The sequence below is a fragment of the Sturnira hondurensis genome, unplaced genomic scaffold (assembly GCF_014824575.4).
Source record: "Sturnira hondurensis isolate 20B ecotype Veracruz unplaced genomic scaffold, ASM1482457v3 Scaffold0025395, whole genome shotgun sequence".
NCBI lineage: Eukaryota > Metazoa > Chordata > Mammalia > Chiroptera > Phyllostomidae > Sturnira > Sturnira hondurensis.
In genome coordinates this window covers 144,074-167,804 of record NW_028098026.1, presented here as the reverse complement: position 1 = coordinate 167,804, position 23,731 = coordinate 144,074, and the positions used below count along the sequence as shown (strand labels likewise).

General features: G+C 56.1%; 1 protein-coding gene and 1 non-coding gene across 10 annotated transcripts; one reads left to right on the top strand and one right to left on the bottom strand.

The window, feature by feature from the left end:
• Positions 1–2,650: 2,650 nt before the first annotated feature.
• On the bottom strand, positions 2,651–22,342 carry GRAMD1A (GRAM domain containing 1A). Of its 9 annotated transcripts, XM_037039575.1 has the most exons (21): positions 22,162–22,342; positions 16,377–16,495; positions 16,065–16,275; positions 15,958–15,978; positions 15,444–15,528; positions 15,213–15,316; positions 15,045–15,140; positions 14,157–14,237; positions 10,964–11,076; positions 10,665–10,815; positions 9,941–10,205; positions 8,842–8,985; positions 7,598–7,716; positions 7,379–7,521; positions 6,679–6,782; positions 6,422–6,595; positions 6,238–6,325; positions 5,412–5,423; positions 5,006–5,113; positions 4,802–4,922; positions 2,651–3,104 (listed from the first exon to the last, which is right to left on the bottom strand). In XM_037039575.1, the coding sequence occupies exons 2-21, from the start codon at positions 16,382–16,384 to the stop codon at positions 3,012–3,014; spliced, it is 2,241 nt and encodes a 746-aa protein (XP_036895470.1). In that variant the 5' UTR covers positions 16,385–16,495; positions 22,162–22,342; the 3' UTR covers positions 2,651–3,011. The 9 variants fall into 9 exon arrangements, with proteins under 9 accessions (XP_036895470.1, XP_036895469.1, XP_036895471.1 ...); XM_037039574.1 differs by lacking the exon at positions 16,377–16,495; XM_037039576.1 differs by lacking the exon at positions 16,377–16,495 and having other exon boundaries at positions 9,950–10,148; positions 22,162–22,341.
• On the top strand, positions 18,923–19,041 carry LOC118982567 (small nucleolar RNA SNORA67). The gene has a single exon (XR_005065567.1). It is a non-coding gene; the product is annotated as a small nucleolar RNA SNORA67 (small nucleolar RNA).
• Positions 22,343–23,731: the final 1,389 nt, after the last annotated feature.

Here is a 23,731-nt window from a genome sequence, read left to right as displayed (position 1 = left end):
CCCGGGAGGGAGGAGGAAGAGGGAGGGGGCGGGATGAATCACCGCGGGGGGAGGGCGCGGCCGCCCAGCGTTTGCCGCAGCGGCCCGGGAGGCGCCGCCGCACCGGCTTCTCCGCTTCTCGGAGTGGTGCAGCGACCACGACTTCACGGCACGGGTGCATTGCCTGGGTGTCTGGCCCCTCCAGGCGCTAGGGACCTTCAGGATTAGAGTCTGGGAAAGGTCACCCCCAGAGTCACAAGGGGGCAGAGGGTGGTTTGGGGACGCGGCTTCAGACTTCACAGTGTAGAGGTCATCCTCATGGGAACTAGGGCGTCTTGGAGGGGCGTACAAGTAACCTCTCTCCGAGACCCCTGGCATCAGGCCTCGAGGTCACCGTGTGGGAACCCAGGTGGGCAGTGGGCGGGGGGCGTTGGAGGTCAGGCTAGGGCTCCCTAGGATACTCCAGACCCCTCCAAAGCAGGATCCAAGAGAGCCTGCCCTGGCGCGGTGGGTGGTATCTTTCAGGAGGATGCCCTCTTCTTCGTCTTTGACCTCACGTTCTATTTCCTTCTCTCCACTCCGAGCTGCTTGGCCGGGGCCCTGCTTTCCCAACGGAGCCAGCTCAGCTGGGCCTCTGGGCCTTCGCCCTCGCTCCTACCTTTGCCTGCACCCCCCTTCTCCCAATAACCCGAAGGTGCCCTCCAGGTGTTCCTGCAGCTTCTGGCTTCAAGGTCTGGCACTTCTGTCCGTTCCGGGGAAACTGCCTCCCCGGTCCCTTCCCTGACCTCCTTCACTTTTTTCCCCCACAGCGGTTGTCACCGGACATTGTGCTCTCCCTTCGTGTGGTTTCCCTGTTCTCTGCCTGTCCCTCTAACCCAGGAATATAAACTCCCCGGGGGGGGGGGGGCTGTATCCTGCACAGCAGTGTCTCCATCACCTTGAACTGCGCCTGGCACACTGCAGGTGCTTGGTAAGTGTTTGTCAAGTGAACGAATGAATGAATGAATGAATGAATAAATAAATGCTAATGCTAGAGCTCTGTGATGTGCTGAATGCATTTCAGCAAGTTCTATTATTATCCCCATTTCACAGAGAGGACACTGAGGCTGAGTCACTCCCTCCACTAGGGTCATGGCCCTGGCCTCAGGTGGGTCTGGAATCCTGCCCAGTGGTGGCAGGTGGCCTGTCTTATGAATAGGTTCCGCCTAGTGGAGAGGATGAGGGTGGGGGCTTTGGGCTGTCAGGCCCTGGCGGGAGTGAGGCTCTGGCTGAGGGGTCATTGTCCAGGTCCTGGCCACCAATTCTGGGTGGGATGAAGTTCTGGAAACTCCCTGGCCCAAGGAACCAGGATGTGGGGCAGGACATGGGCACAGGCACAGGAAGCCAGGGACACTGGACACCTTTGCGGTCTGGGCCTCCGTGCCAGCACTCACTTCCTGGATTATGAAATTCCCCTACAGAAAATAACCTTCTTGCTGTTCTGAGCCCTCCCTCTGGCTAGGGTGGCAGGCAGAGGTACAGTGAGGACAGGCCTTAGACACGGAACGGGGGACCTACTGACAGCCCCACAAGCTGATGTTCCCTGGGCACTGCTGCGGGCTTGCACCACTGACATTAACTCATCCAGTCCTTCCTACAGGAGGCTCCGAGTGAGTCACTTGCCATGAGCACAAAGCTAGGGACAGGAGAGGGGAGCTCCCCTGTTTGTCTCCTGTGGTGCATCCCTCCTCCAGTCCTCTGCCCCAAGTCGCCAATCACAGAGATTCTTACAGACTCACTGACACGTCCAAGGTCTCTCTTTACCCCTCAGTCACTCTGGAACTAGCTTAGAGTTTGAGGGGACAGATCTACATTAAACCTGGACCAGGGACCCCACCTCTAAGCCCATTTCCTCACCAATAAGACAGGGGTCCAGATGGCCTCATGTGGATGGGCTGTTGTGGAGTCCTGAAGGGGTCAGCACCTTGCATCTGCATGTGGAGTCCCAGGGGCCAGGCTTTCCTGTTGAAGGGCCTCAGGCATGCAACTATTTGTCTCCAACGCATAGAGCCAATGTAAGAAGTAAATGAATATCTCAGACCATGGTCCCCAGGTTGGCATGTACTTGGTGCACAGCCCATGAGTACTTTTCTCCCTTCACCTTTTCTGTGATGAATAACATCACTGAATAGTTACGCTATTATAAGCTGTCACTTCTCTTAACTTCCTGCATCCTCATAAAGTGGTTCTTCCAAGTGGGACCACTGGACAAGTATCACTCCGGAACTTGCTGACAGTACAAGCTGCCAGCTTGCCCTGGACCTGCTGAATCACACTCTGCCAGGACGTCTGGTGATTGGCCCTCCAGGAGATTCTGACATGGCTTCAGTTTGAGAACAACTCCCATCTAACAACCCTGGAAGACCGGGGCTATTCTTATGCCCATCGAACAGCAGAGGGAACTAAAGCTGAGAGAGGCTGACCAGCTCCAGTCTATGCGCCTAAGTATCAGAGGTACAATTTGAACCCAGGCCACCAGGATTAGTTTGTCCCAGGAACCCCCGCACTGGACCCTGATGATGCAAAGCTTGTGTAAGATGCTAGGGAATTCCAGGTCATGTCAGTGACCACGGCCCCAGAAAATGGACAGAACCCCTCCCTCCCACTCCCAGGGCCCCACAGAGACAGCACAGCCATTTCCAACCCTTTATTGGGGCTCTGTTAGCCCAAATAAATACAATATATTAAACCCAGACTGAGGGAATCTTGTACCCCAGGAGGTGTCCTCCACAACCCCAGCTGGACAAAATAAGTTAGCAGGGAGCCTGCCAAAGGCCAGGCCAGCACCCTGGCTGTGCAGGCGACGGCAGCTGCACTTATACACGCTGGTCTAAAGTGCATTCGGTCCTGTGGTCCCCACGTCTGCACGGGCCCCTGGCCAGGCCACCCGAATGGGTGGGCAGGAGGCTCTGGTGCTCACACTGTGCCAGCAGTGGTCACCGAGGTTGTGTCCATCTGACCATTTGCGGGGACAGCTGTGTGGCCAGACGTCCTCAGGAGAAGCTATCATCGGGCTGTGGCTGGGAGTCGAAGGGAGGGTCTGCGACCGCGATGCCTTGATGCAGCTTCTCCAGCGAAAACTTCATCTGGGGGAAGAGGTGGGCAGTGTGGTGAGTGAGCGCTGGAGGGGTGATGTCACCCCCCCATCCTGCATTTGAGAAACTGGTGAAGGTCCAGAGAGGCCATGTCTCCTGCCAGGGTCAAAGTATAACCTGAGCAGAGCAATACTATACCCAGTTTAATTTATCACGGACAGCAGATGGAAGGGGCCCAGGTGGCCTGGGTTCGAGTCTGGTCTCTGCTACATACTGGGAAGCCTTGGGCAAGCCCCTTACCTGGCCTAGGTGCCTTAGCTGAAAGAAGGGTCAGTAATACCTGCTTCAGCAGGTTATTTCAGGGATCGGAGGGCACACAGGAGGTGCCCAGTGCAAGTTATTCTTATTCCCTGCTGGGAAGCCTTGGGCAAGTTTGGTCGCCTCACACCTCAGCACCCCTATCTGTTATGTTTGGGGGACAAGAACATCCTCGTCGTAGCCTAGCCATGAGAAGCAAAGCAGCTGGTCATTTTGGCACATAGAACAGCCTCGTTTGATCAGTGTCTGCTGTTAGCACTGCTTGAGAAGTCAACTCAGTGCCCATGGCAATTTGAGAGGGAAATGAGAATTTAACTCAGGATGGGGAGGCCCTGCCCTCCCTTGCTCTGAGCGACGGGACCCTAGCTTCAACCCCACCCCTCCGCCCCGTCCTCCAGAGCCCGTCCCAGACCGGGCGTCTCTGTCCACACATAACTAACTGCAGGATACAGTGAGGCCCCAAGGTAAGCCGCAGTACTACAGCCCGTAGCGGCCAGACACAGTCTTCACCGTCACCACTACCTCGGGCCCTGACACCCTCGGGCGGCCAGCCAATGCCAGGTGCTCCCCAGCTTCCCACACTCACTCCCCACATTAGGTGCTTAGCCCACGTGTCTGAAATTTGTGCTGACCCACCACATGTATTGAGCACCTGCTGAATGCTCGGCACTGGACTTATACTACTAATAGCAAACAAACATAAAGTGTTTACTATGATGTTGGCACTAGTCCAACGTGAACTCATTTAATTCTCATAACAGTCTTTGGGGTAATGTCAATTATTACCCCGTTTACAGAGGAGGAAGCCAAGGCCCCAAGTCTCCTGCACAAGGCCACGCACAGAATTTGAACCTGGCCTTCTGAATAGATGTTGCCCCTGAACTACAGGGGTTGTATAGGGTAACCCCTTCTAGAGGTGAGACCCCAATAGCCTTTGGAAAATCTCTCCCCACCCTAATGTGATTCCCCTTAGTCACCCCAAAGTGGTGAGGGACTCAGACACCAAGTCTTGCCTGGCCTCTGTGGCTGGTTCGGTGGTGGGGGGCACGTGACCCCAGCAGCCAATGAGAATAAGTCCTTTCCTTTGGCTGTCAGACCAAAGCTGCAGGTACCACCTTGGTCATCCTCGGGGAGAGGACGCCCAGAACTAAGCCAACCCTGGGGGTAGGGAGAGTCAGAAGATGATACCAGAGACCGATTGTCACTGCCAGTAAGTGGCTGGATCCAGCCAGACCTAGTCGGCCACATCTGGACTTTTTTCCCAGGATGGGAACCAACAAATTCTTTCATTCTGCTGATTTTTCTGGCAACCCTAGAAGGAGGGGGACTATGAATGGCTTCCTCATCTTATGGAGGAGGAAACCGAGGCCCGGAGGCCTGTGCCACGCCTTCGGGTTTGAGCACAGGGTCCCGGAGCCCCAGGGCCGTACCTCATCCAGAAGCTCCACCGAGGCCCGCAGGATCTGCCTCCACTTGTGTACCTCAACGCTGTGGAACTGCTTCTGCAGGGCCAGGACCTCCGCCCATTCTGCAGCCGTCTGGGGGAACTTGCTGTGTGGGGTGCAGGGCCTGAGTAGAGCGCTGACCTCCCCCAACCTGTCCGAGCTCCCAACCCCCTCAGGGTGCCCACTCACTCCTTGGCCAGGGCCAGACTGTGCCAGGACTCGAAGGTGTGAGCCGTCCTCTCCAAGGACCAGAGGCGGTAAAAGAGGAGAACGTTGAGGGCGATGAGGATGATGAGGCTAAGGGCAGGAATCAGAGGTCAGGAGTCAGGACCGATGCTCCCACAAGCTGGGCATACACACAAGCACACCTTGAAGGGACACCATGACTACTCTCTCTCCAGAGGAGGAAGCTAAGACTCAGAGAAGGGGAGAGACATGCAAAGTCAGGGTTCAAACCCAGGCCTGTCTCACGTCCACACCCTTAATTGCCACGCCACACAAGCTCACTGGGAGAGCCAAGGATGTGGAAGAGAGAAGGGGCTGCAGCCAGGGGTGAGACATGAGGTGAGGGGAGGTGCAGGATCCAGGACCCTACCTCGCACAGATCCTGAGGCGGCGGTGAGGGGGAGACGGAGAGATGAGAGCTGCCCAGCCCATCCTACCCACCCCACCCCTCCTTGGCCCCAGCTCCCAGCAGAGCACGCCACTCGGCCTCTCACTGGGAAGTGAGGCTGGCCCAGAGAGGCGGGATGCGTGGCCGATCTGACTCTCACCTCCTAAGGTCCGCTGGAAGCATGGATCTCACTTCCATTTCCTCCGTGTCCCGCCCCTCCACACCTCCAGACCTTCATTCATGTGGGTCTCCTTGCCTAACCCTCTGGGGTCTCAGTTCAGGAGTCCTCTGCCTTCCCAAGGCTTCCCCACCCAGGCCCTGTTCCCTCGGCCCTGTTTCCCTCATCGCTTTGGTCTGGTGCCAGAACTGTCTCCCTCAGAGCTGCTTGTCACTACTGGGTGCCCAGCATCACCCAGCTTAGGGCTAAACACAGAACACGAATGAAGTGTGTAAGTAAAATTGCTTCTTTTGCATACCTCTCCTGGTTCACCTAAATCTGCCTCATTTGGGTACCGATTCCCCCACCAGGCCCTCCCTGCCCCCTGGGTGAGGTCAGATCTCTCTAACCTCCCAGCGTCCCAGGCATCCCCGTCCCAGCAGGCAGACCTCTCCATGACAAACAGAGCAGTATGCTGGGCACGGCTCTGCTGGGCACAGCTTGAACACTGGCTCCTTTAATCCTGTGCTGAGGGGAGCCCGCATTCCCACTTAAGCTGAGGCCCAGGGAGGCCAGGCACTTGCCCAAGGTCACACAGCTGAGAGGCAGACACAGGCCTGACTGAGCCCAAAGCCTGGCCTCCATACTCACACAATGCTGATGAGCACCAGGGCACTGGAGATGCCTGTCCCGGGGCCCTGGTCCGTGGTCGGCTCTGAGAAACGGGAGCTAAGGGAGCCTGTGGGAGAGCAACTCAGGGTCAGACAGACTCATCCAGCCCACCCCACCTGGGCCCTGCTCCTCTGCCTGCCCTGTCCAGGCCCGACAAACGCACTCGAGGTGTGCATGCCGGCCCGGGCGCAGGGGTCAGGGTCTGGGTGCTGGGGCCCATCACCATGACCCCTCCAGCTCAAGGGCCGCTTCCGCCTCCGCAGGCCTGACAGCAATCCCCGGGAGTCCTTTCCACCTTCCTCCAGGGACAGCTTCTCGGCCTTGGCAAGCTCTCGCTCTGTGGACACAAGAAAGGGCCCTGCAGGTCTGCATCCAGACAGGCCATGACCCTATCCTGCCCTGGCCACCTCTGTCCCCTACCCAGGTGGTGGAAATAATCCTCAATGCCGCTCCACGAGTTCTTCTCAATGAGAGACTTCACCAGGCTCCAGGGCTGCTTCCGGTAGCGAATCTCAGAGGACACTCTAGGGTGGGGGCAACGGGGGTAGGGTCTGACTCCAGCCCTGCTGCCCCACTCCCAGGGGGTGCTTTCCTCTCTAATTCAGAGAGGGCCCTGTGTACCCACAGACAAAACAGACACATCCCCCTCACCCACCCAGGGCTTCCCTGTGATCCCTGCTCAGCTGAAGTACCAGCCAGTCAGCCTGTGACTCCCTCTCTGTCCACACCCACTACCTTGGCAAGTCTCCCGTCTGTAAGTGCCACTGCAGCACTGCCCATGCCCACTGCAGCCTTAACACACACCTCAGTCCTGAGCCCCTTCCGTCTTGCTGCTGCATGCAACGCCACATGGGGGTCTTCGGTAGCTTGACATATCCCCAACCGATCTCCTGATCATCCCCCAAACCTACTTCTCCCCATCTTCCCATCCTGGTCTATGGCAGTTCCACTCATCTAGAGGCTCAGGCCAAACACCTCTGGGTGTTCCTGGCCCCTTGGGGACCAACACTTCTGCTTGCCTACCAGGGTGGCAACCAACATTCCGCAGCTGACTTTGGCTGGGGAGCACGGGGCTGGGGCCCTGGGAAGACCAGGGCAGCAGGTGGAGGCAGCTGCTCACCGAAGGCGGGCCTTGTTCCGGGCAAGGCCCAGGATGCAGTAACGGTGGGCAGTGTAGAAGTAGTCCTGGTAAGGGATGCCCTGCGTCAGCACCTCTGAGTCCACCACACATCCGCCTGCCTGCGGGCCACGCCGGAACAGCGTCTGCAGGGCGAGGGAGGAGGGAGTCAGGGCTGCCCACCTGGCTGTCCCATGGGGCTGGCCACCCCACCTGGCTCACCTGTGTCTCCACCACTGAGGCACTCTTGGGACCCAGCGGGTTGCTGATGGGAATGGTGTAGGTCAACACTCGGCGCTGATGGCACTTGCTGTCCCCACTCCAGGGGCTCAAGGTCACGTCTAGGGCAGGGAGAGTAGAATGGGGCCACTATTCACCAGCCCTTTGCCTACAGGGTATAGGAGACTCGGCCTTTTTCCAGTTTTCCTGGGCCTTGCCCCAACCTGCCTTTCCTCCACGGCCCCACCTTGGAGCCTACCCCACGTTCCTTGGGGCACCCAAAACTTTAGATGTGGATGACACGCAGAACTGGAACCTTTCCCCTCCCTATACTGCTCATCCCTCCTGCAGCCTCAGTTTCCCTCTCTGTACCAGTCCTGGCTTCTCCCCTGAGCCCCGGACCTAGGGCCCTATGACCTCCTGAACACCCTTCCCCCTAAGTCCCCTGGACCCCTCATACCTATTGGGCCCCACGCTGGCCTCAGCATCTCTTCAAACCTGCTCATCCTCTGGGGCCCTATCTCAGGAGTGGTCCAGCTGTCCTCTAGGCTCCCTACCCAAGCCCCAGGCCTGCACACGCCCTCCCCAGTCTGACCCTTGAGCTCCTCTGCTGGTCCCACAGTCAACGGTTCCACTTCACCTGCTGCTGTGGCTTCCCCTCTCCACACCCAGCCACAGGGGCCCGGCCTCAAGGGATCTCTCACAGTGCCCGCCTCCAGCCTCCGGGGCGATGTGGGGTACTCTCCCCCATCTCCTCCCCTTTCCGGCAAAGTCCCCCCTTCGGGCCTTGGTTTCCATCTCACATCCTTCTAGCAGCCATTCCTGACCAGATCACGGCTACCTCTCTTATTCACATTTGTTTGTGTCAGAATCTATCTACCCTCATTCCACTGGATTCTAGGGGCCATCCGTCCTGGTCCCTGCACAGAGAAGTACTGAACGTAGGATCGTCATATTTACGAAATATGTACCATCGGCTACCGTTCTGGGCACTTTTCCAGCACCAATCCATTGAGATAGATCTCCTGAGACCCCGCTAAGGCGGGCACTAGTATCACACCTCCACGACGCAGAACCGGGAAGGAACTGAGGCACAGAGAGGCTAGAGCCCTGCTAGTGAGAGGGAGGAGCCTCGGCTCTCCTGGATGCTGCTTGAACCCCGTCCCCGGCCACACCGACCAGCACAGCAGGGCCTGCCCGTCTCCAGGCTTGTCCTCCCCGCGTCTGGGGACTCTCGGCCCCCTAACCTGTGAACTTGCACTGCTCCAGGAAGCCCTGCAGGAACGTTGGGTCTGAGAAGAGCATCTGCTGGAGCCGTTCGGCACCCACGTGGAAGACAGAATTGATGAGGAGGCGGCCGGAAAGGTCAGGGTGCAGGGCAGCCAGGTCCGCTGGGAGACACAGAGGGCAGCAAATGAGGCCACGGGCATGCCTCCTTCCTCAGAGTGGTCCCTTGGTTTCCCTCTGGAGACCACTCTATGCCACTCCTGGCTTTGTGGAGTGGGGGCGCAGATCTGTCTGCCTAGACCAGAGCGGGCACTGCGCCACAGGGATGGTTTTCAGGCGGCGCATGCGCTAAAGCCCAGTCACAGCCACCGTGATTGGTTCTCGCTACAGGCCCAGCCAACTGCATTCCCAGTCGTCACAGGCTCGTGGGCCTGTGACTGTCAGCCCACAACGGGGACTGGTTCAGGGGCCAGGCAGCCACAGGGGTGGGTTCTGAGGGGTGTGTGACCCCAAGCAGCCCCAGAGATTGGTTCAGGAGTCGGCTCGTTTTCCACTCAGGGCCAATCCTAGAGCTTTTAGTACGGCCACTGGGAAAAGCATCTTTCCTCTCTGCTAGGCCTACCTGGAGCAGGACAGTGTCTCTCCCTGCCCCAGCAAAAGGAGAAGCTACCTGGAAATGAAGTTGGCACAGAGAAATAGAAATGATGATGGTGATGGAAATTATAACAGCCTATACTTACTAACTAGCCCAAGTACTTTTTACATATATTAACTTGTTTAATTCACCTAGCAACAACCCCATGAAGTGGGTATTATTATTGTTAATCCCATTTTTCAGAAGAGGGAAATGAGGCTCACAGAAAAATGATTTGCCCAGGCTACACGGCTAGGAGCCACTGTGGCCAGAATTTGAATCCCAGCGATCTGGCTTCAGAGTCTGTGTCCTATCTGCCTTGCCCTGCCACCTTTAAAGCAGAGGCAAGGCAGATGTCTAACAACACTTCTAAATGCCTTCCCTGCCCACTCCCTGGGTGTTTTGGTCCAGGGAGCCCACAAACCCCTTGCTTAAGCCAGTCCGAGTAGTTGGTTACGTGCAACACAGCAAATGACTTGGGCCACCTGCTTCACCTTCTTCCCCTGTGGACGAGGAGGAGTGACTTGTGTCTGTCAACAGCTCCTCACTGGGCAGCAGATCCAAGGGGCCCAGGGAAGCGGGTCCTTCAGGTGGGGTGGGCTCTGTGCTCGGGGGTTCGGCCCCTGGAGTCGCCGTCTGGCTAGAAGAGGCGTCTGGCTGTCCATCTGTCTGTTCCTCCTTGTCCTCCTCTGCCTGCAGAGAATGACTTAATCCAGCCTTGTCCCACTTCCATCCCAGCCTGAGGGCTTCCTGCGTGACCACAGAGGCCATAAGAATTCAAGTCAAAGAAAACCAGTGCTGGGAGGTCGTGTGTGTATTGAGGGCTTATAGCTAAGCTTCAGAGGGGCCCTGAGGCTGCCCAGGCAAGGGCTCCTCTTAGCTCCTTGCAGGCCTATCTTGGATGACTGGGCCATGAGCTTACTCATGCCTGTTCTGTCCATGCCTTGCCTGGGTGCATCCATCTCTCTCTTGCCTCTTCTGTCTGTCACTCTTTCCATCTGTCTGTCTCCCCTTTGCTTGTCTTTCTGGTTCCCTACCTGTTCCTGTTTATCTTGACCACCTCCCCAGCTATGTCTTACCCCTCCACTCACTTCTCTGTCCCTTGGGCCTTTCCCTCCCTGGTCCTCCTCAGTTGTCCCTCTCCCTGATACCACCCCCCGCCTTCCTCTTTCTCTTCCTCACAGCACCCCCCTCTCTCCCTCTGCTCACCCCATGGTCTGCATCACTGCTGGCTCGGGAAAGGTTGGGGGTAGTGCGGCCACGGCGCGAACCCACTGGGCTTGGCTCCTGGCTGTGGTCGGCTGCCCCTGAGGGCGTGATATCACTTAGGGCAATCACATCTCCTACTTCCTTGGGGCTCCTGCAATGAAAGGGCGGGCGTGGGATAACTGTATCTTTGAGACCCCACACACCCACCGCCGTCCACCTGGGAAGTCCAGGAGTTCTTGACGCAGCCCCTTCTCTCTCCCCCAACCCCTCCAGGAACCCGCTGTCAACCTTTGACTCACCCCAGGCCATTTAGCTGCAAGGGGCAGACATAGTCCTCATCCTCACTGGTGAGGCCCAGCTCGGAGCCGTAGCACTGATGCACCAGGTGCCAGAGCTCCCGGGGGCTCAGCGTCTGGGCAGGCAAGACGGGGTCAGGGTTGGCCTCCACCACACCCTGGCCAGAGTGCTTTCCACCCAGCCCCCACCAGCCTCAGCAGTGCCCAGTGCCCACACAGGGCAGCAAGGTCCCCTGCCCCAGATCTTACACTCCAGGACAGCCCAGTGGGGAGGAGCCAGTGGGCTCAGGACTTTCCCCTCAGGTTCTCACAATACACAGCTACAGGTTAATGGTCCCAGTTTTACAGAAAATACAAGGCCCAGGGAGAAGTCATGCGCTTCAGGCCACACAAGCAACCAGAGGCAACTCAGGAATTCCAACCTAGCCAGCCTCCAGAACCTCTGTTCCCACCCCTTCTTCCTGTTCTGCCCCCATCCATTTCTCTAGTGTCTTCAGGAGCCCTGGCCTTTCAGCTACTCATGGCCCGAAGGGGTGGATGACAATGATAAAACAGTGATAGTAACAATGACAGCAGCAGCAGACACGCACTGAGTTGTTACTACCTGCCAGGCATTCTTCTCATCCTTCCACACGAGCTAACTCACTGAGTCTTTCAAACAATTCTGCAAAGTCAGTGCTAGTAACGTCATTTTAAGACAATGACCCTGAGGCACAGAGGTGTCCAAGTGGCAGCGCTGAAATGTTACCCTAGGGGCTGCCTGTTCTAGTGCCCTGGAGCTACCTCTGGACAACCCTGCGTCACAAGAGGTGACACTGCTGAGCAGCACTTCCTCTGAACCCCAGCCTGGCTGCTAGGAAGCAGGGACAGTCCCCATCTGACCAGTGGGGTTTGGCAACTTAACCAGGTCGTGCAGCTCCTCAGTGACAGGGACAGAAGCCCAGCCCTGGCCATCTGGCTCCAGGGCCTGAACCCCGGACCGTCCTCTGCGCTTGCCCTTCTTGCAGGCTTTGATGTTGAGCTGTCCCCTCTCCGGCTCCCGCTCCAGCACTGCCGGCTCCCACTGGCCATAGCTGGTGCTACCCCCGAGAGGTCAGGACAGAAGCACAGTGCTGCTGGAGGAAGGGGTTCCGGCCTTCTGAGGAGCTGCAGGCCAGCAGCAGCGAGCCACGCCAACCCAACATCTAGCCACACTCCCTTCCTGCCAGCGTAACTCTGATGTGTTTGGGGTGAAAAATCTTCTCCAGCCAATTTATCTTTCCTTTGCCACACACCCAACTTCTTTTGCAGCCGAAGGCAGTCATGTGACCCCCTTCTAGCCAAAGAAATACAAAGCAAAATCTAAAGGAAGCTTTTCCTCCTTTATAAAGGACTCTCCAGCCCTGGCTGGTGTAGCCCAGTGGATTGAGCATGGGCTGCACACCAAAAGGTCACAGGTTTGATTCCCAGTCAGGGCACATGCCTGGGTTGCAGGCCAGTCCCTGATGGGGGCCATGTGAGAGACAACTACACATTGATGTTTCTCTCCCTTTCTTATTAAAAAAGAAAAAGAAAAAAAGAGGGATTTCTACTTTCTATCTACCCCCGTTCCCCTTCATGTTTGGGATACTTATGTGGTGGTACAACATCTGGACAAGGCCAGAGCAGCCACCTCGTGAACACAGGACAACAAGCATGTGAACAGAACATCACCGTGCAGAGGATGGGTGTGGAAAATGGACAAGAACTTGGGTCCGTGATCCTTCACACCCACCCTGGACCACCTGCCTCCAGACCTCTCGTGACATGAGCATCAGTGTGACACAGTGGTGGAGGGGAGTCCAGAACCTGACTGCAGTGGATCAGGACCCAGCTCTGCACCCAAAAGCCCGTGTGCCCAGGGGTGAGTCTAACACTCCGTACCCTGTTAGTGAGATAAAGATAATAACCACACTGCTTCGTGGGGTGGTTGTGAAGATGAAATGAGTTCATTCATGTAATACTCAGCTCAATGCCTGGCACTCAGCAGCCATTACGTGTTAGCTGCTATTGCCTTGTGAAATGATTCAGGATCTGTTTGCTTAAAGCATTGTTTGGTTGGCACTTCAGTTACTTATTGCCAAATACATCCTATGTAAACCTATGCAGTGCCCACAGAGGGCATTCCAGGACAGCCTGCCGAGGGCCGGCACTCAGTGGGCTATTGGACTGTAGCAAGTGAAGTCTGAGATCCCTGCCTCACAGACTTTGGGCCAAGACATGATGCAAAATGAAGATTTTGGATTGAAGAAAAGTAGTGCAGTGCCAATACTGTAATAGAGAACCAATAATAATAACTCTCATCTTTTGTATCCAGTGCAGCGTATGAGAGGTATTACTAGTAGTACAGGATGTTATTTATCTTTTCACTTTCACTCTCCCACGAGGGTACGGTGGTTTTACAGAGGCTCTATGACAGCCGATGCTGTAATTTTTCTGGTTGCTACTGCAATGTGTCGTGTATTCCTGTGCTTACAGATGTCTCAGTGTCAGTTTCTAAGACAGTAGATATTGATGGGTACAACCATCTTACACAAATATTGCATGCTTAACCTTACACTGAACTGCCTCTGAGACCTGTTCCAGTCACACACGCTAACATGAGCACACTAACAACATGAGCACACCAACATGAGCACGCTAACAACACGAGCATGCTAACATGAGCACACTAACATGAGCAGACGCAGGGAGACACCAACCTGTGCTATGCAAGAGGCACGCGTGGCCATTTAAGTTTACATTGATTAAAATTAAGTTAAAAATGCAGATCCCCAATCACACTAGTTACTTTAAAGAGTTCAAGGGGCACACGTGGGCAGTGGCTAATCTACTGGCCAGCACAGACAGAGGACACTTCCATCACAGCAGAAAGCTCGAGTGTGCAGTGCTCGTATGCATAACAAATAGCACGTTACTGGCTCAGAGCAGATTTTACTGTCACATATAAAAGACATTACGGTGAGTAGGAGGCTGCGGATACACATTTCTAGTGGGCAGACTCTGTCACTAGAGCCCATGGTGGTCCCTCGTGGGGCCCGTGGGGGATGCTGCCAGTATGTTGAGGCAGATGCCCATGGAGAGGAGCTGGGCGGTCCTCCAGTTCTGGCACTCCTGGCTCCATGGTCTCCCCTGGCCCACCCCCAAAGTCCCCTGTCCAGGCCTCCTCCAGGCCCACCTTTTCAAGCAGCGCATTCTGCCAGAGGCGGAAAAGGAGCAGGAAGCAGCGGTCCCGGGCTCCAAAGGAGGTGAAGAAATGCTGCAGGAGAGAGATGGGGTGTGGGAGAGACACAAAAGGGTGGAGGGGCAGCTCCATCCCCATCCAGCTCTGTCCCGATCTCCATCCTGAGGTACATCCATTCATTCATCCCTGCATCTCTCTACAGAATGTTTATCCTGTGCCCAACCTGGCACTGGACGCCGGAGTCACCATGGTGGGGAGATGGTCCCTAGCTCTGTACCCGGAGCTCACAGGCTCAGGCAGTCTCATCTCCAGATGGGGTCAGTCCAGAGGGATTGGAGCTGGGAGTGGGGAAGCCCAGGGCAATTTCCCAGTCTCCTTTGCCCATAAGGTGGTCAACCGATCTTCTTTTGGCCAATAAAACACAAAGGAATTCTGCTGTGAAGTGTCGTGTGAGTGTGCACACAGCCACATTTCTTTCTCCCTTCCCATCTGGGCCACTGATGGGAGGCAGCCATCTTGGGGCCACGAGTCAACATCACAGGGACAGAATGGAGTGTCAGGAGTGTCTCTCCTCCTTCCAAGGAGAGAAGACATCTGAGTCGTAGATACGTAGGAGGGAAGAATTTTACTATTAATCCTATCTCAGAGCAGCTGTGTGAGGGGACAGACTGCAGGGACTGTGACAGCAGGAGGCTGGTGTGGCGATCCAAGTCAGAGATGATGGGAACCTGGGCCAGGGCGGGGGCAGGGAGAACAAAGAGAAAGCCACAGACTGAGAGCAGATCGGGGTGCAGAAAAAAACAGGGCTTTGGTCGGGGAAGAAGGGAGGCGTTGGCTAAGATCAGCGACCACACGGCCTTGTCAGCAGGTGCTCTCACTCACCTTCTCACTCTCTGTGCAGATCTGGATGGCGTTGGGGATCAGCTTGGCCGTCTTTTCCTTCTTCAGGCACGTCACTTCCTTCAACTGGATGGAAATCTAAGAAGGACAGGTGGGTCAGGAGGGGCCGGAGCCCTGCCAGGGCCCCTTCTCGTCCCCGCATGGGCTCACTGTTGTCTCCCAGCGGAAGATGTTGCTGTAGAAGCAGATCCAGTTCTCGGAGAGATAGAGGCGGCCCTGGAGGAGGATCTCTCGCTGCAAGGCACAGGAGTAATCTGAGGCGGCCAGGGGAGAGACAGGCAGACACCCGAGTCACACGGCTGGCCTGCCCAGCACCCAGGTGGGGAGGTTCAGGAGGGCAGAGGTGGGAACTCAGGGCTGGGTGGGCATATCAGGACTGACCCACAATGAGGCGTTCAGCTTCAGGGAGTTTGCTGAACAGTTTCCGGAAGTCTTCATTCCGCTGTTTGTACGTGGGGCTCAGCATCTGGGGGAAGTGTGGGAGGTGTGAATCCCCGTGGGGTTCACCCCTAACTCTGCCCCTCTGTGCTCCCAGAAGCCCCTCTTCTGCCCCAGAGAGGGTCTCTGATGCTTCAGGCCGAGCTCATTCTGGCCTCCACTGCCAGCAACACAGGAGTAAACATGACGAGAGTTCCTGTTTACTGATTTCTGCATTAGCCGGGTACTCTGTCACATATCCACCAGCATCACTGACTCTTAGTGAAAGTTCCCTTCAGCCTTGTACAGTGGGGACTGTTTCTCAAGGAGAGAGGTCCAGAGAGGTTAAGCAACTCACTCAAGGTCACACAACACGTAAGTAGCAACAAAGATACGACTCAAGGTCTACTGACCCAGCCCCACTCGACGGCTGTCCCCTCCCTCCAACCCCTTTAGCAAACCCCCGTCCAATACTCACACTGTACCAGCTCTGCATCTTCTGCAAGAGAAAGGAGTGGAATCAGAACAAGGCCCGCATCCCTGGTCTCCTGCCCCTCTCCCCAACTGGCCAGGACCTGCACCAACCTTGCTGTTGCGGATGAAGTTCCGGCTGCCCAGGCTCTGGGTGCTGGGTGTCCCAGGCACCCCACCCTTCTCTGAGGAGCTATCTGACCCCTTCTCCACCATGGTGCCTGGTTCTGGCTCAGGTGGGGGTCGGCTTGGGGGCAAGAGCTGCAGCCGCTTACGGAGAGATGGTGAGCTGCTTGGCGTGCTCCGGCCAGAGTGGGGGGTGGTGCTGGGGGTAGGGGGAAAAGAAGGGGTTATCGGACAAAACAAACCAGGGGGTGTAGACAGGCCTATTTTGGGAGGCCTGAGCATCAGCCCACTGATCCTTACCCATCCATTCTACTCCACTTCCTAGCAGCATGTCCCAGAGCAGATTCCCTAACTCTGTTCCTCGGTTACTGTATCTGTGACCCAGGGATCAGAAATACATGTCCTCCTCATCCGGTTGTCTGGAGGTAAATGAACAACAAATGCACAGCGCTTCTAATACAGCCTGGAATACAGTTAGCTCCCAATACACCTGCTCTATTTTGAATTAACTTATTAGTCATTTACACAATAAAAACTTATCGAGCAGGCCCTTTCTACTCGGTTGCTTGAGCTAAAAACCTAAGCATCGTATTTCCTTTCTTGCTCATCCTCATTTCTAATCTGTTAGTAAAGTCCCACCTGGTCCACCTCCAAACTCTATTTCCATTATTTCCATTAGCCCCACTTCCCCTGCTCCATCCAGTGACCTGGCCCAGCCTCCTACTACACACAGGTCACCCCTAACGGTCTGCTCCTCACACAAAGCCAGAGTCCAGTCAGGTCAGGGCCCCCTGGTTGAGTCCTCACCAGGCTGCACCTCAATTCAGCTAAAAGCAAAGTCCTTACTGGCATCCAAGGCCTTAATGCGGTCCCTGTCACTCCCTCCATCCCAGCCTCCTTCTGCCCCTAAAGCCCACCAAGTGCATTTCTGTGTCAAGGCTGCTGCACTTCCATTCCCTGTGCCTGAACAGCCCCAGCATAAGCATCTGTCTTACTCCACTCAAATGCATGCCTCGTGGCGGCCCAGCTGGAAGTAGCCCCCAGCTCCACTCACACCATCTCAACTCACCCTGACCACTTATTCAGTTTGGTCATTGTCTGCTTCAGACTGTAAACTTCGGGAGGTCCTGGTTGCCACTGTGTCCCCAGAACCCCAAACTGTATCTGGCCCAGAGTGAACTCTGAATACGCACCGGCGATTCCATGAATAATCCATGTGCTGCCTAGAGTGGGGGGGCAGCACAGACCACCGGATGTGGTTCCTGCCTTGGGGAATGAGCCTGCTGCTGGGAGGCAACCCCAGAACCAGCAGGACGCTCAGAGGACGGAATATACACAAACTCTCATAGGGCTGTAGGGTCCGTTTGGGGGCATTTGAAGGGACACACTCATTGTTGCCTTTGTATCGGGACCCACTATCGTGGCACATTCTGCATCTGGTGAACTGCACCAAGCCTCACACAACACTGCATCTGATACTGTTCTCACCTCCTTCGCAGAAGAAAGTGAGGCCTACAGTGGCAAGGCCCTTGTCCACAGTATCATTCAGAGCAGGATTCCAACCCGGGGCATCCATCTCCCCTGGGGAGGAGGTGGGAGTTCCTCAAACAGCTGAGGCTCCGCACACTTCTCTTTCTTGCCTCCAAGCTTTAGCACGAGCTCTTCCCTGTGTCCAGACTGTCCTTCCTCTTCTTGGCCTAGCAAATTCTTACGCATCCTTCAGGACTCTTGCTCCATACCTCCTCCCTCCTGCACACTGCCCCCACTTCTGTGGGTCTCCCCAGTTCTGACCACTCTGCCTGTACTTCCCTCATCCCAGCCCTGACTACTCTGTGCTGTCACCGTTTGATGACAACGCCACAGATCTGTAAGCTTCCTGTTGTCTTGGTCACTGTTCTGTCCTCAGTATTGCTCAGGACAGGAACCAGGGCAGGCATTCACGTTGTACTTGTGAAATGAATTGTGGAAATAAATAAATGAAATAGATGTGACCTAGGCCACTGCCACACCTCCTAGACTATCAAAGCCACCTTCTCCCAAGGTCTCCCTGCTCTGCCCTTGTCTCCCCGCACGCAGCCAGAGGGAGTCTGTGAACCAGGCCAGGGCCCTCCTCTGGCTGCACCTCACTCTGGACAAGGGTTAGATGCTCTCATCACCCCCTCGCTCACTCTTTCTGAGCTCCTTCCTTGACAGTTCCCTCTGCCAAAGGCCCTTCCTCCCAGATGTCCGCAGGTCTCTGCTCAGCGAACACATCTCCAAGACACCTTCCTTCTGCTATTTAAAACACACTCCTCACATCCTGACACTGCCTCCTCTCCATCTCTCCCCTCAGCACTTCCCTGACACAACCTTCTGTATTTGTCTTTTTTTAAAGATTTTATTTATTTTCAGAGAGAGAGAGAGAGAAACATCAATGTGTGGTTGCCTCATGTGTGCCCCCAAGTGGGGACCTGACCTGCAACCCAGGCATGTGCCCTGACTGGGATTCGAACAGGCCACCCTTTGGTTCACAGACCGCCCGCCACTCAATCCAGAGCCACACCAGCTAGGGCTGTCTTTGTTTCTTATCCTCCCACACAGGAGGTGCACCCAAGGGGGGAAAGAGTTTTATGTCCCAGCTGCACGCTCCTTGGCCATTTGCTCTTGTGGGCAGAATGAATGAATGACTCTCCACTCCCTCCACCCAGAACTCGGACTCAACCAGGTGTGTGACTCGCCCAGTCCTCTGAGGGATGAGACTGTGGCAAGTCTGTTTTGTCACTTCCCTATGTGACCTTGGGCTAGAGTCTGAACCTTCCCATGCCTGTTTCTCTTGAATATAATGGGACTATAAAAGTATCTACCTCGCCTAATAGTGTCCCTCTTCAGGAAAGTAGCAACTTGGAATAAGATCTGGCATGCCACAGCTTTTTAGGGCAGAAGGTCAGGTGTAATTCCCTTTGCCTTCCTTTGGCTGCCTACACGTAAAAAAAAAGTCTACCTCACCGGGCTGTCTGGAGGACATATACACATACAGCCCACCACATGGAAGGCCTCTGGTTTGATGATCCAGGGCTGTCAGACTGAAGTGGAGTACACGGCCCTGCCAATACCCCAGCACACCTGTGTCTAAGATGCTGCACAGACCTCGACAGGTATGGCAAGATACCTCAACCTGGTGTGTGCTGCCCAGACTGCCCCCAAACTGCCATCGTTCACTCTCTAACTACACACTGGCCACCTGCCACGCACCAGGCACTGGACACACGGAAGTGAGCGAACTAGGTATAATCCCCACCCGCACGACCGGATGTTGTTTGGAAAACAATCAATAAGAGAAAATGTAAATAAGGGTGATCATCTCACGGACACTAATCACATGAACAGCAGCAGCAACACCTGGCAGTTTTGAGAAACAGACTCTGGCACCCACTACAGACGTCCTGAATCAAAGACGGGCTCCAAGAGAATGATGCAAGCTCAAGTTGGAGGACCATGGTGATAAAGGACGGCTAGGTGGGATGTAGGGCACACTTGAGGGGAGCCCCAAGGATACAAAACAGACCTAGCAAAGGGAGGGGGAAGATAGTTTTAGGGGCAGGAACAATGAGTTCAGGGACAGGGCTGAGACTGGCAGGTCTGAAGAGTGAGGTGGCCAGTGGGGCTGGGAAAGAAGGACAGGAGGACACAGGCCCACCCACAGGTACTGTGGGCTCTGGTCAGCTGCGGGTGGGTCTGAAGGAGAGGTGACCACACTCCTCACCTGCTTCATCTTCTCCCCTCTGGTCTGAACTGCAACCCCCTCCTTAACCTGTCTTAGTCTCCTGTAGCCACAGGTCAGGGGGAGCCATCTAAGGACCAGTCTAACACATACAGGCAGAGCAAGGCAGGGCCCATATCCCCAGATCTGGCTCCTTGGCAGGAGGAACAGGAAGTGCCCAAGGGCAGACACAGCCCTGAGGCTGCCCAGCCAGGCAGCCTGCAGCAGGGAGAAGGGAGGGGCCCCAAGTATCTATAGGACCGTTACGGGGGTGGGGACTTGGCAGAGGATGGGGTTTTTGCCACTGCAGACAACTCGCCTCCAGCTTCCTGGGCCTAAACAGGCCCAGAGCTCCCTCTGGTCAGAGCAGACGAGATACACACACAGGTATGCATTAAAGCAAAACTTGACAGCCAGTGTCACGGGCAAACCACAGTTCCCCACAGTTGCAAGGAGTCTTCCCTACACTCCCACCCCCAGCAGCAGCAGCACCACAGGTGTGCTACAGTCACAAACAGCCACAAGTCCCAGCATAATTACATACACACCTGCAGAAGTACAAGTATACGACAGCCACAAAGTCCCAAAAGTTAAACGCACTCACACAGCCAGCTGCAGAGGGTCACAGAAACACAGAAAACCACAAAAAGCCCCAGATACATTCACACATACGGCTACAAGAACATCTCAGAGAAGAGTTGAAAGGAAACGCTCCCAATTATAATCTCACAGTCACAGAACAGTCACAGAGGACCCCAGCTAACACATGTACAACCTAGGGAAATTAAGTCACAGAGTCAGCTCGGCTCCTATGGTGCTCACCATCTGGCAGAGAAGAGAAAGCGAAGGCCTGCTCTAAAGTGGCAAGGAATGGAGGTGTCAGCAGCTGCTGCTGACAGAGAACCCTGACAATTGTACAGAAGTCAAGGACTCAGAATAAGGCAGCCCCTGGGGTTGTGGCCACATCTCAACAACATAGTGGCCAGGGATGTTCTTTATAAACTATAACAGGGGAACAATGTCAGTTGTGATTATTGCTCAGAGAGTCAAGGGTACCCCTGAGGTCTCAAGAGGGAGGGGCTGAGACTCACTAAGAGCCACAGGAAGTCTCTTTCTCTGGCTCTTCACACAAAGCCCCCAAGGGTCAGCGGCACACACGGCAGCCCAGGCCAACACATATAACAATGTTACCAAGGGATTTTCACAGAGAGATGGAATCTGAAGGAAATTACAGGCACAACCCCAGAGGGTCTCAGTCATACATGTCTGGCTCCAGACACCCAACATCACACTTGGACACACAGGTAACTGACATTTGCACAGAGCTAATAGGTTCAGAGGTAAATTACAGGCACATTCAGAGGCAAACGGCCATAGCACCAAGCACAGAGGCTCAGACACATATGGTCACATAACAGTCACAACCGGACACAGGCAACTTACAGTGACACTTGGAGCCACAGATGGAGTCAGATATAAATTACACACACACACAGCCAGGGAGGATCACAGCTTTCGCACCCTGGAAACCTAGAGACACATGTATGCACACTCCCAAGTCCCAATCTGAAAACAGAGGTCTGATGGGGTGACATACACCACACACGTACAACCGCAGAAGATCATAGCCACACAAGCTAAGCCTAGACACAACTACAGAGTCTTAATCAGATACACGCAGGGAATTTACAGAATACATGGAATTCGAGGTAAATTATACACATACACACACACACACAGCCAAAGAGGATTACAGCGGCCTGCAAACTAGGAAAACAGACAAGCTTCCAAGACATCTACAATTCATAACTGGAAACACCGGGCCAGACTGGTGCACGAGGGCCCCAGAGGGGTCAGGCACGCGGTCAGTCGGTCGGCCACACTGAAGCCCCCACCCCCCAGTAACCCTGGCCGAGACTCGAGGCAGAGGAGGACTGTGGGAGGAGGCTCAGGCACCGCGGGGCTGCTACTGGGCCTGCCCAGGGTCCCAGGCCTGTGAGCCCGCCCTGCCTCCAGGCCAGGCCCAAAGAACCAGGTCAGCTTCGCTCCCACCCCCGGCCTCCCAAGCAGGGGCGAGCCAGGCTGGCGCCCTCCCCACAGGCGCGCTTCCCGCGAAATCAGCTCGGGACCCCAGCAAAAGCCCCTCCAACCTGGAGCATCGAGCCCTGGCAGCGACCAGCCAGGCCAGAGCCTCCCAGACATCAGCCCTCAGTGCCCGGGTGCACCCTAGGACGCCAAGCCCCACCCCCATCCCAGTGGCCCCAGTGCACTGGCGCTGGGACCTTGGCTCCGGCTGGGGCCCCTTCCCCGCACGGTCCACCCGGTCTCCTCCCGCCCGGTCCTTACTCGAACATGGGTGCGGCGGCGGGAGCGCCCCGCCGCAGGGCAGGGCTGGGGCCGGCTGAGCGGGGCTGGGCCGAGCCAGACGTCCCAGCAGGACTCCCGCCCCGCGGTCCGAGGCCGCCGCCCCACCGACCCAGCCGCCGGCACAAAAGGCCTAAGCTGCCAGAGGCCGCCGCGGCGTCACGCACCCCCGTCCCGGCCCGCCCCTGCACGTCACGGGCCCCCGCCCGCGAGGGAGAAGGGGGAGGGGCTGGCTCGGGCCGGGGCGGGGCCTAGCCCCGGAGGCTGAGCCTGCAGGGAGGCTGACGCTGGAGGGAGCTAGTCCGGGCCTTGCAGGGGCCGCAGGACCAAGAGAGGCCCCGAGGGAGAAGTCGAGACCGAGGGACTCGGGGCCGCAGGGGGAGGAAGACAGAGACCGAGAAATCGTGGGGGGCGCCTGGGACGCCGGAGGTACAGCGAGAGAGGAAGAGCAAGAATCTAAGGAGAGGCTGACAGAGAAACAGATTAAATCAAAACGCTGCCGTGGCAGCTGCCTCGGCTGCCGCCCTCTACCCTGGTGCCTGGGAAAGGGGTCCTCAACTCCAGGGACGCGCCTGGCCGGGAGGTCCCCTTCCTCCAGAAAGGAGTCTAGGAGATGGGGCGGAGTTGGGGAGGATGGAGATTCTGGGAAACCGAGGTGCTGGGGCGGCTTGCACTGGGTAAGGAGGGGCATCGCGTCTGCCGGAAGGGTTGTCTCAGGTGGTCGGCCAGGCCGAGTTAGAATTCAGCACACCCTGGTGCTTCTCTACGCTGTGACCTTGAGTAAGTCAGCCCAGGCTTTCAGCGGTAAGGGCTTTCCCACGGAACGGCTTGGGGAAGGGCAGCAGCAGCACTTTCACAGACAGAAGCCCCGTTTCGAAAGATGGGAAGTGAGTGGCCCAAGTCCCCCAGCGAGTAGGCTGCAGAGTTGAACGCAGCTCTGCTCTGAGGCCATAACCTGTGTCTATCTCTGCAGCAGCTGCCGGCGTCTGTTGGTTCTGGACTCCTTTGCCCTAGAACACAGAATGTGAGGCCACCTCAAAGCTTCTGGCCAGAAGCAACTGCGCACAGAGATTTGCTCCCTATCCCTCTGCAGAATGGGTTATTCCTTCCTCTTGAAAAAAACCTCCATCCCCACCCCCTTCCCAGCCTCCAAGCAGTATGACTCCTCCATATTGGTGGATGGCAGACCCCAAACTTAAGTCCTTTGACCCCTGTCTTTCTGTCACACCTACACGACCTGTCCATAATCTAAACTCTTCTCCCCCTCCACTGCCCACCCTGACCCAGCCTCAGTCCTCTCCCTCCTGGAGCATGACAGCTGCCTCCTCCCTGGCTGCTGCTCTGGTTCAAGTGCCCACAGTCCTCTCCCCACAGGCAGCCAGAGGGAGTCAGGTCTCTGAGCCCTCCTGTGGCTCCACCTCATTCCCACCTAAAAGCAAAGCCCTCAGCTTGATGCCCAAGACATCGTTTTGACTTCACCTCTGTCTCCTTTCTGCTCATTCCCTCCAGCCCCCTAGCTTCCCGGCATTTTCCTCGGACTCACAGGCACATT